The 12122-nt window shown below is 45.5% G+C and overlaps 1 protein-coding gene across 1 annotated transcript; it reads left to right on the top strand.

Moving 5' to 3' along the window:
* The first annotated feature begins 22 nt into the window (after positions 1–22).
* Positions 23–12104, top strand: samd1b (sterile alpha motif domain containing 1b). The gene is made up of 7 exons (XM_030412030.1): positions 23–1768; positions 2806–3064; positions 4871–5013; positions 5949–5991; positions 6119–6236; positions 8667–8781; positions 8907–12104. Exons 1-7 carry the CDS (start codon positions 584–586, stop codon positions 9048–9050), a joined length of 2007 nt encoding a protein of 668 aa, XP_030267890.1. The 5' UTR covers positions 23–583; the 3' UTR covers positions 9051–12104.
* The last annotated feature ends 18 nt before the right edge of the window (positions 12105–12122 follow it).

Raw genomic sequence — 12122 nt, 5'->3', positions numbered from 1 at the left:
GTGTGTGTGTGTGTGTGTGTGTGTGTTTGCTCGTTCAGCTGAGAGTGGATCGCAGATGATGAGATATCTGAGATGTTCTCGGTGGTGGATTGTTGTCGCCCAGAGGTCAGACATCCATCACTGCCGCCTGATGCGGAGTGGAGCCGTCACCCACCCATCTGTTGACCGCCCGGGATCAGCCCGATTCGCCATAACGCTCAAAAAAACACGACATCCAGCGACTCGTCCGTGTCCTCGGCTCGCTGTCGGTCTGTCTTTGTGTTAAAATCCGACATCGCAAACTGCGAGGTTGGTCGGGACGAGACTGCTAACAAAGAGAGTCGCTCGGATGCGCCTGGAGTCAGCCGATTCCACCTTAAATGCCATTCGCGTCTGTGCTGGAGACCAAGGCGCCATCTTCGGTCCACCTTAAGCGCACAATGTGGCCAACGAACGCAAGCGTACCAGCCGGGCTTCCGTCCTCGTTCTCCAGCCGGGGATCGCACTCGGGCTTCCCAGCTTTGACACAGCGTCACTTGTGAAACAACGGAGGGGGAAGAAAGACGCACTCGGGCCAAACCCCATCCGCACCCGCAGAAAAAGGATGTCCGAGCCCAATAAGTACCGAGAGTGGATCCTGGAAACCATCGACTCTCTCCGCTCGAGGAAAGCCCGTCCGGATCTGGAGAGGATTTGTCGAATGGTCCGGAGACGACACGGGTCGGACCCGGACCGAACCAGGACAGAACTGGAGAAACTGATTCAAGAGCAGACGGTGCTCAAAGTTAGCTACAAAGGGTCCATTTCGTACCGAAACGCGGCGAAGGTTCAGAGGAAAAGCAGAAAGAAGAGTGAGTTGACGACCGCCAGCAGCAGCAGCAGCGGCAGCGGCGGCGGCGGCGCGGAGGCAGCGAGGGAGCGGACCAAACACGACCATCTGAACAACAACGGCGACAGTGCGCACAGCTTCACCGACCAGGAGGAGGGAGAGGAGGACTCGGAGCCCAGCCCAGAGCCCCACACTCAGACAGCCGCCAAGAAGCTCAAGCCTGCCTCCAGCCCCAGTAGCGGAAACGGGTGCCTCAGCTGTGGCGCAACAACGGGCTGCGATGTCGGGAGCGGCTGTAAAGAGGAGAAAGCAAGTGCAACGAGAGACAAGGGATTAGGACGGCAGGGAGCGGGGGGCTGCCCGTCGCCAGGTCTCGGCCACAGAACCGGCGCACACGACGGCGGGGATGGCAGCGGGGTGACACCGAGCAAAGTCGATGCAGTTGGCGGGGGGAAAGAGCCGGGCTCGTCCGGGGCTGACACCCAGAACAAAACTTGCCCAGGGAGCGTCGGCAGCCTCCCTCCTCACCAGAAACAGAAGCAGCCTGCGCCTCCTCTCAAGCCCAAACTTCGTGTCGGAGGAGGGGGCACCAAAACAGCGGGGAACCACGCCAACTCCGACCTGGGCGACAGACTGGTGGCCTCTGTTCGCAGCCTGTCCGAGAGGAGCCTCCGGGGGGGCTCCACCGCCGCGACCCGAGGCCACATGAAGCCGCTCGGGCTGAAGGAGATCCTGGGCTATCTGAGCAGCCAGGAGCGGCTGTCGGAGGAGAAGCTGACCCGAGGCAAAGTCAAAGTGGTCATGGAGAGAGAGGTGGCGAGGGGCAGGCTGCGCAGGACCCGCTGCGGGAACATCACTCTTCCTCTGAGGGGCATGGTGGTGGAGGAGCCGCCGCCGAAGAATGCGTCCGCTGACAGACTTGTGAAGAGCGCACTGCAGGACAAGCACACCGGGAGAAAGGTGGGCACCGCGAACTTAACATTTCCAACACGTCCCGATCGCAGAGGGAGCGCTGAGCTGATGGCTGGCAGTTAAATTAATGATCAGTGCTCAGGACCCCTCGCCCCCAAATATTTGCGTTCCGTGTTCAACCTCGATGTTGTGAATGCAGAAGTGCTTGGGGAGATTTGCTACATTTATTCTTGTTTCAGTATTTGACAGCGGGATGCCACCGTGTCGGTGCTGCGTTTGTCCTCCGTGTGTGTGTGTGTGTGTGTGTGTGTGTGTGTGTGTGTGTGTGTGTGTGTGTGTCGCTCGGCTTCCTGCACAAAAGGTGCGGGTTACACGCAGGGAGCAGACATCTCCGGAGCGCACTATAAAGAGCGTCTCTGCACGGCTCGATCACTTTCTGCTCCCGGCTCCCTCCTCGCTGTTTGCTCGCTGTTTGCGGGTCAGCAGCACACATTCGCTTTGTGGCTCTCAGGAAGTTTAGCAGCGCGAAGCGGAGCGCACAGTGTCCGGGCCTGCCGCCGCGCAGTAGGCGGTGTCTGTCTAAACTTGAGACGTGCCGCGGAGCCGCTGAGCCTCTGAGCGCTGCTCCGTCGCGCCGGACTCGGCACCAAACAGCTGAGCATCACGTTTTCTCATGCAGGCTAAATTTTGTATATATTATTATTATTATTATTATTATTATTGTTTTTTTGAGGCCGCCGGTTTTAGTTTTTCTCCCCTTCTCCTTGCTATCCCCGCATCTCCCCCTTTGCGTGCCTCATTAAATCCTTTGTATCATTCCTGACAGCGCTCCCTCCTCCCCCCCTCCTCCCTGTGGGTGCAGACTTCAGTAGGCTACAGTAGGCTGCTGTCGTTATTTCTGATATGTGTTTCTCCAAGTGGGAGGTGTGGGAGAAGCGCAGCAGATCCTCTATCATGTATCAAGCTCCAGTCAGGTACAATGAACCAGCAGCCCGACTGAAAACTTCCATTAGACACCCATCTCCACTTTACTCCCCCTTTTTTTCTTTTTCTTTTTTTTTTAAATGAACTTCATGTCATTGCAGCCGCCGTCCCCCACTCTCCAAGAGAACGAGCCAATGCAGACAGCCAGCGAGGAAGAGGAACGGGAAGAGAACGAGGAAGAGGAGGAAGAAGAGGAGGAGGAGGAGGAGGAGGAGGAGGACAAGGATCCCCGGAGTTCTGATGAGGAGGGAGGACTTTCCCTTGTAGCCATGACAACCGAACCGGAGCTCATTAAGAAAACCACAGAAGAAGATGCTGAGATCCAGACAGCATCAGAGCAGGAGAGCCACGGCGGCAAAGGTGTGTGTGCGTTTGAAGCGCATGCGTGCGTGTATGTACCAGACCCTCCTTCTAATCAGTCTTTCCAATCAGTAACTGCCACTGCCGCTACTGCTTCACCTATAGGTGGGCCAACTTGATATTAATAGTTAAATATTAATGAGCCAATAATACAAAGTCAGAAGTATTTATCTTTTTCATAACTGAAAAAACAAGCTGTTCTCAGAGGTATATAAGGTCCCAGAACACTGTTTGAAGCTAGAAAGGTGGCAGGGTCCGCCATATATAAACAAAGTAATACAGTATGAAGCTGTGTTGTCCTTTATGGTCAGTTTGTTTATTCAGTTTAGTCAATCATGAAAACAAAGAAAGTTTGTTTATTTAGTTTGTTTAGGCAAAAGAAAAAAAAAATCTGTCCATGAAGAGCCCTCTCTTCCAGGGACTTGCACATGATTATAGAGGGGCAGGGGCTCAAAGTCAGAAAAGGGCAGTACGTGCACAAGGGCGCGCGCCCCCCAAAATTGAGGCCCTAATAACACAATATGTAGATTAATTAATGTAAAATTAATAAACAAAGCACTTATAGAAAGCTAACTACTTAGCTGTGTGTCCTGTGTAGCTGTGAGTGATATGCAATTGCCATTTCTTTTGTGTCAACAAGTTATTGTCAACATGAGTTTATTCACATTATCATAATACTGAGGTTTGGAAGACATGCAATTCAGCTGCAATATTTAAAATGCAATGAAACACTGGTTTATTATTAGGCTATTTATTGGAGGACAAGTGCACGCTAGAAATACAGGTTACACATCTAAAAATGTGACAAAACCAAGAAATGACAACTGTGACTGTTAGTAGGAACAGCATGTTTACAAAAGCAAAGTCACAGTGAACTCAATATCTGGAAGAAGCTGAAGATTTGTGGCAGATAAACAGCCGACACAGACAGCTGTCAGATTATTCTTAACTCTCATTAACAAGCAGTTAGCCTAACAAGCACAAATGGACACTCTTCTGAAATATGACTCATATTTAAGCACGTTGAATAAGTGGAAGGTGACTTGTTAGCCCCCACAAGGAAGTTATGTTAATGGATTTATAACTCACAAAGGTTCAAGTCGCTCCACTGTCACATCTCATCTACGTGCGTGGTGGAGTTCTGATGAGGCATCGGCCTCTCTCTCTCTCTCTCTCTCTCTCTCTCTCTCTCTCTCTCTCTTTGTCTTCAAAATAATAGCTTTACATTGCACCCCATTGGAGTTTAGAACTGGGTTCTTAGCGGGGGGCTTTTAATTTGAAAGTAGCGACCGTTCGTAGAGAGAGAGCAGAGCGGAGCCTCAGCGGACAGAGAAGCGGCCTTAGGCTCAACACACACACAACACCATATTACGTACGAAATGCGTACGGTAGATAACAGTGGCGTTTTTATACCGCCTTTTTTTCGACATCCCTTTGCACAACAGGATTTAAATCATTCATTTAAAAAACACACTAAAAGGGCACTTTTTAATAGGAGATAAAAAGGGCAGGGGCTCAAGCACCCCTTGGGCCTTATGTGTGCACGTGCCTGCTCTCTTCTGATTCAAATGTCTTCCCCTAAACTACGTACTGCACCTTTAAATGGAACTGTAAACTCGCCTCTAACTTTATTCAGGAGGAGGAGCTTAAATACTGTTAGTCTTGCTTTGTTTTAGCTGCGAAACACCTTTTCTCTATTTGTTAACTTCTGTATAGATGAAATCATAAATGTTTTTTTGTTGTTAATATAGTTTTTAATCTTTTCTCCTCCCTCTTTTCACCTGGCTTCATTTGTCGGTCTCTCAGGGCTACCCGGGCTTGAACCCCTCACCGGAACACCGCGCCCACCCGTACAGGGAGCTCCCTCGTCACAGAGTAACAGTGCACACCTGGAGGAGGAGGAGGAGGACAGAGCCGTCGTCCCAGATCGGCTGCATGTCGAGGCGCAAGTGAGTGCAAAATGACTCAAACAGCATGAACTTAAAAGTCCTATGGAAAGTTTTGACTGCCTAATATCGGTGTCGGCATCGATATTAGCCAGTCAAAAATTTCCATATTTATATTTCCGCCGATATACAGAATTAGTTTTTTTTACATTATGTGGTGAACAAACACAAAACGTGACATGGAGAAAGGATCTTTCACAGTTTAACAATAAACTTTATTGTCTAAAATGACATCAGCGATCTGTCATTTACAGGCCAACCTATACATCGGTTTGAATGATGCATTCACAATCGTAATCATGTTTTCGAGGAAAAGAGACACTTTTAATCTGTACCTTCCAATAGCCTCTGTAGATGTATTAGTACCATTTTATTTGTAGTAGCTGTGGTTTTAAAGATCTGTCCACACAAACATGTCATCAGTGTGAAGTTCAATCGGGGCTGAGTTACATTGAGCAGCTTCAGGTACTGTTTAATGCTACTCACTGTCTCACTGCAGCAGTCATGGCATTGTGTTGCTGTCATGTATGTGTGTGTATCATACAAAGGGCAAAATTAGTTGTTATTAGTCTCATGACCAAAATAACGGGAGAACAGTTAACAGGATAGTTTCTGACTTTTTTCACTGTGAGTTTGATCCTTGTTCCTCTTTTTGAATCAATCACGTTTTGTATATAAATTCTGTCGCTCAGTCATGGACCGTACCCACCTCCCACCTCGCACATCACCATTCACACTCCCACAGCAGATGGTCAAGTTACAGTTTTGTCATGACACACTCTGTAATCCTTGAGTTGGAGGTCACATCACTCTGATGCTTTCAACACGATTTTCCCTCCCGCGCGTTGCAACTCTGACCTATGCCTTGAGAGTAGACATTGTTTTTTTTTTTTCGTCATGCTTTTCTTTTTAAAAAAAAAAAGTGAAATCTTTTTCAGATGCAGCACGACAGAATCAACCACAGCTCCTCGGGCTTTAACAGTGAGTTCTGCTTCAATGGACGATCTCAAAATGTGTGTGTGTGTGTGTGTGTGTGTGTGTTTGTTTGTGTCTGGTGGTTGGCGATGATGACAGGTAAACAGACTATGGTTTATTTTTCCCCTTGTAGGCTCGGACTCTAAGACAGAGGTCGGCGTGTCGTCCTGCCTGCTCACACCAACAGCCTCCCCGAGAGACTCCGGCATGTCTGAGGAACGAGGGATGAACGGAGGAGTTAGCAGTGGAGGGTGAGTACGGCCGAGCTACTGGAGACGCTAAAATACCAAACAGATTCATTGGTTTTGGCTTTGTCTGCTCCTCTGTTGCTTGCTTTTTTGGATCTGTAGCAAAGTCGATTTTCGTTTTTTAATGTGAAGATGATGCACCTGTACACACAGGCGTTTGAAGGATAAGTTCACCGAATAAATGAAATTCAGTCATTATCTTCTCACCTCTGTGTCGATGGGAAGTCAGGTGAGGTTTCTTGTAGTCCACAAAACATTCCTGGAGCTTTACAGCACAACAGTGTTGCAGCGTTCTCCTAAACAACTGAAGCAGATGTGGACGTTTTTTAAACATAAAAAAACAAAAACAACCAAAAATAAACCCCTGAAAATGGCTCCACACAGCTCGTCTGTTGCAATCCAAGTCTCCGGAAGCGTTGAGTCCCCATGCTGATTTAAACGCTACTATTATCTGCGTGTATATATCTGTGGATCTGAACACTTTGAAATTCAATCTGAAACTTAATATGCTGGAGCACAGAGCCAAAACAAAAAGGTGCTTTCTCACTTAACTATAGTGTGTCTCCTTTAATGTCCATTTAATAAAGCACCCTCAGGCACTGCGTGTTTTTTTTCCTCCACATTGTGCGGTCCAAGATAACTCCTTCCCAGACTACATTAGCATAAACCTGCAAAATCTGATCTGTTGGGGGCCACTTGGAGCTGTCTCTGTGTCCACTTGATGTATGTAAGTCCACTACTCTCTATATGTGTCTCTTTAGCTGTTAAAGGCTCTGCTCTGTTCACCAGCTTGACGCTAACTGTATCCACCTGCTGTTTGGTGTTTAGAAGGTTGTGTTTGTTGGGTTTTTAGAGCTTTTTTGGTGTCATGAGAGCGGTGACAGTGAATAATCTAATGTAATAACCCTTTCACACTGGACAAAAAAACAGACACACATTAACATGTTGTTTGTTTCTTATGCAGAATGGGTGCAATGCATATTTAGACCCAGAAAAAAGGGCTCTGCAGTAAGACGGATATTTGTCGGCTCCGGCTCCCATTGGCTGTGATTGAAACATTACCTCTGGGTGGACACGCTAATTTCCGCCCCTTTTTCCGACACAACTGCTATGACGAGCGTTAAAATTAGTATGATGGGGCGTGAATACTGATATATCCGTCTCAGTCCATGCAGCATTTGAACACGGTTCAGTCGGTGCTGAGACCGAAAGAGAGAAGTGAGGTTAAAGATATGAAAAAGTCCCTGTAACTTTGTCAGTTGCCTCCATGACAGTAGGCCTACCTGAGCCTTGCCAGCTGCCCGACCGGTACTGCGCAGGTGTAGCTACCAACAAAGATGAGAAGAAAATGAAGATGTCCCACCCCTCAGCTATTTCTAATATCAGCTGCAGAAAAAACAGCAATATGAAAAGATGGAAAGGATCAATTGCCTGAAGTTTATCCACGTTTAAAAACCCGCATATACTATACATTTATTTTGGTGTAAACATGTTATGACAATGACACAGTGCAATCTGGATGTTTAAGATCTAATTTGCTTATGGATATCTCAGTGCTCCCTTCTAATACATCTACACTGCTTACCAAAACAATGGAAATAAATACCATGGACAAAAACAATAGAGTGCATACCTCCGCCAAGGCCCAACAAATCCACATGAAATTTTCATTCACTCATAGTTACCAGCCACTTAAAATGTCTGATTTCTTCACCAATAGCCATGGATTGTTCCCCGATGAATGAACAAAAAATGTTGAAAAACAAACTCTTTAATGTTAAAGGGGCAGTTCAGTCAAACAGAATTTGAATGTTTATAATATTAATGAGGTAATAGTACACACTCAGAAATGTTTATTTTTTCCATAAGTGATTAAAGAAGCTGTTCTCAGAGGAAATAAAGTCCCAGAACACTGTTTTGACGCTAAAATGGTGGCAGGGTACGCCACAAATAAACAAAGTAAAACAGTATGAAACTGTGTTATCCTTTAAGGTCAGTTTGTTTATTCAGTCCTGATAACGAAGAATGTTTGTTTGTCTATTTTGTTTGTTGAGGCATAAAGATTCAGTCATTTAGTTTCTGCTGATTGAAATGTCTCCCCCAAAACTAAATATTGCACCTTTAAAGTAAGGGAGAAAGAACTCATGCATCCTGCCCTTTATGCTGATCAGCACCAAAAGTTAATGGGATCTATTTGGGGCCAAGACCCGTCCTCCATCCAAGTTTCGTGGAAATACATTAAGTTGTTTTAGGTTAATCCTGCTCACAAACCAACTGGCAAATGGCCAGAGATGAGAATATAACCTCCTTGGGGGAAGGAAACAACACACAGCTATATCCCTGTATTTTCTGCTCAGGCATTTCTGACATAACTTTTTTACAAGGTCACTGCAGGTTTTCTAACAGGCCAATGGGCCCTCCTCATCTCTCCAGGTTTATAAAGTCTGAGGGGGCGAGCGGGAGCCCGGTGGACTGGACAGTGTCTGACGTGGTCAGTTATTTCACAGCAGCAGGTTTCCCTGAGCAGGCCGCTGCTTTCAGGACCCAGGTGAGCCAGCAATCTCCTTAAAGAACCACTAGAGGCCACCAGAGACAGGATCAATGGCTGTTCTTGTACATCTTACATTTGTAACCTACATCTCCCTGCCCACATTGCTTTGATCTCTTCCTCAGGAAATCGATGGCAAGTCCCTTCTCCTCATGCAGCGCAACGACGTTCTGACCGGCCTGTCAATCAGGCTTGGCCCCGCCCTTAAGATCTATGAGCGCCACGTGAAGGTTCTCCAGAAAACACACTTTGAGGAAGACGACTGCTAACAACAGACACATGAAATACACAGAGAGAGACTGGTATGTCTGTATCTACATATAGCTCAAGTAACCATATAGAAATGCATGCATGATATACAATATGCGCTTCACTTTTCATCTCACATCGAACAGTGGTGCGCACAGACACAAATACACACACACACACACACAGACAAACACACACACACACACACACACACCTCTCTTTCTATCCCTCCTGGCCCTCTGCTCTGGTCCAGGAACAAAACACAGAAATGAGACTGTACTTCCTGGACAACAAGGATTCAAGCAGAGCTCAAATGTTTGGGGGGGAAAAGTTGGTCCATGACATTTGGGGACGCAGAAAACCATGCAATTCCTCTTTTTTTATTTACAGTGTTTAAGCACTTTGCAATTTCTCGATTAAACTGTGCAAGATGGTTTGTTTTTCAAGGGGCTGCTTTGTGCCGACCTCTATGCACATTTTGAAGGAGGTCGTGGAAGGTACTCTGTGTGGTTCGGTTTTTGAGGCTGCGATGCAAAAGTATGTTGGTCGTGGGTGCGTGTTTGCCATTGTGCACATGCGTTATGTGTGTGTGGAGGCTTGACAGAGGATGTTGGATTAAACAGAAAAAAAAAATCAGAAGTTGACCAGATTATATACTGTACATTCCCAGAAACTGGAGAGGCGAGCGCACACGACCTTGTGTAATCGGTCGTTGGTCAAAGCAATAAGCTGATAATTCCCCCCATGTCAGCTTGTAGATCGGCAGGTGGTTGGTTTTGAATGTTTCACATGAACATCTATTAAATACATGCTTTTGTAATGTCTTAAACAGAGCCAGCAACAGTCTGTTCTAACCAACGTATCACCACACCAGATGCTAGTTGCACAAAGACAGACTTCGACTGGCTTCAACCAAACTTGTCACAAAGCTGTCTAGTTCTTGACCAAATAAACTGAGATTCGTCTGCAGAGTAAAGACAACACAGTCCGGACCTGGCGCAGAGCTGTGGCTGTGGCTTCTTAAAGGGACAGTTCAGCCCAAAATCAAATACACATAATTAACCCTCTGACCTGTCGTGCTATTTATCCATCTGGATTAGGGATGTTAGTGATTAAGATGAATCGATTAATCTATTGATTTAACTGATTAAAAATGTATTATCCAACAATCAGAGACGGGCACAAATACATCAAACGTATCTTGTTACAAATTACAAATACTTGCTTTTCAAATATATCAAAATACAATCCGACATACTGGTATGAGTAGTGGTATTTTATTAACACACCAGTAGTTTGTAATTTTAGAAATCCAAAATCTTCGATACAAGCTGATTTTATTACATTTTAGCTGGTGAGTAGCTGGTAGTTTGTTGCCCCACTATCAAATGAAGTCAATATTTTGTTTATCATTCAAGTAACTTGGTGTTTAGTTTCTCTTCTGCTAATTCCTGATGCAGCCTGCAAAGAGTTTTCTCAAGGAAAAACTTCCAGCATATTTCACATACTATTTATGATTAACCGATGAGTGATTGTTAAGGCAGCCATGTTACTATTGATCAAAGAAATTGCTGAAAATGTGCATCCCTCATCTGGATTGTTTTGTTGCAAGTTGTCGAGTTACGGAGATATCGTATGTAGAGCATCCAATGCATTTTAAAAGCTCAATGGCGATGTCTCTTTCAAAACATTATGACTCGGTCACTCAAGATAATCCACAGACACTGATGTGAGCGGTGTCATGTAGGAGCAGTTTTCTTTCTGCTGAGCTACGCCTGCCAACTGCACCACTGCACAGAGGGAAGCGTGCATCTACTCATGGAAGGCAGGCTAGCTAACTAAGCTAGCTAACTAAGCTAGCTAATGTTACAGCTCAGTTGATAAAGAAGCCATTGCTGTGTACCAGGGGTGTGAAGGTTCTTCACTGCATTTGGTTTCGATTGTCGAAGTTGAGGGATAATTTCAATCAACTTGATTTAAAATCGAAATCATGACACCCCTACTTCTTGCTTACATCCCTCGCTACCACGAGCCCAAGCTTCTCGCTTCCTCCTGTGTGGTTTGGTTGCAAATCACACCAAAACACTTAAATAGATAAATAACACTACAGACAAGAGGGAAAATCTAAATTTTTTTTATTTGAGGGTGAGGTGCCGCTTGAACGTGTCTACTAATTCGTCAGTCAGTTGTTTTCATGTATTCGAACAATGATGATGATCTCACTGCTGCTTCTAATTAACTGTTCCACAGCATTGTAAGACACCCCAAATTATATGCCAAGTTTTTTTTTTCTTCTTTTCTTTTGAAATTTGGTGCCACTGGTCAGCCGGTCTAAATATTCTTTGTGCAAGTGGCCTCAGAGTCGACTCCAACTGAAGCTAACTGAACTGAGATCAGCCCAACTATCAGCTCTCAACTAGATGTAACAGAGTGAATATGTAAATATACTGAGAATAAGTCCATTTGATACGTCAGCCTCCATTTGTAAATTATTATTAATACAGTGATCTAACTGAACGATATTATCGCAGGGTAAAGCTGAGTCAATCAATCAACTAATCTCATACCACCAGCATTTTTTTTAACAGTCTGTACCGGTCAAACCTTAGAAACCAAATGCTGTCAAATGATCACACACCTCATTCCCACCTTTTCCACCATTCCTGGTTTGGCATGTTGTCTGTGCTTGCTTTGTAAAAAATGTTCCCATATTTGCATGTTTGTATTTTTCTGTTTTCCACATATTGTTTTTTTTTTTTATCGTTTCCAGTGCACTCTCCACGCACTGATGTTCAAATCATCATTTTCATTGTGCAGTCTGACCTCCTCTCCCCTCATTACTCCCCTCACTTCCACTTTATGTGCAAACTTCCATGAACACATGTTCAGGTTTACGGTGTTTGTTGCCACTGTTTGCGTTCAGATAATTTCATTTTTCCCGGTTCAATCTGTAGAGGAGGACAGCTGTGTTTGAGTGCAGGGGTATGCACAGTGCGTCCATGCCCTTGCTGGTTGTCTCAAGTTATTTGTTAAAGGACGATTTTAGTAATAAAAGTTTCATTAAAACACCACAATGTGTCCATTCTGAGTGT

This window comes from Sparus aurata, chromosome 1 (assembly GCF_900880675.1).
Source record: "Sparus aurata chromosome 1, fSpaAur1.1, whole genome shotgun sequence".
NCBI lineage: Eukaryota > Metazoa > Chordata > Actinopteri > Spariformes > Sparidae > Sparus > Sparus aurata.
The sequence above is the reverse complement of the archived record's forward strand: the minus strand, read 5'-3'. Positions and strand labels throughout refer to the sequence as shown.

Bases quoted from the DNA above. Each gene is read 5' to 3' on its own strand.
- samd1b (XM_030412030.1), top strand. From the start codon at position 584: ATGTCCGAGCCCAATAAGTACCGAGAGTGGATCCTGGAAACCATCGAC. The intron at 5,014-5,948 runs GTGAGTGCAAAA...AATCTTTTTCAG, and splicing joins GGCTGCATGTCGAGGCGCAA to ATGCAGCACGACAGAATCAA. The intron at 8,782-8,906 runs GTGAGCCAGCAA...TCTCTTCCTCAG, and splicing joins CCGCTGCTTTCAGGACCCAG to GAAATCGATGGCAAGTCCCT.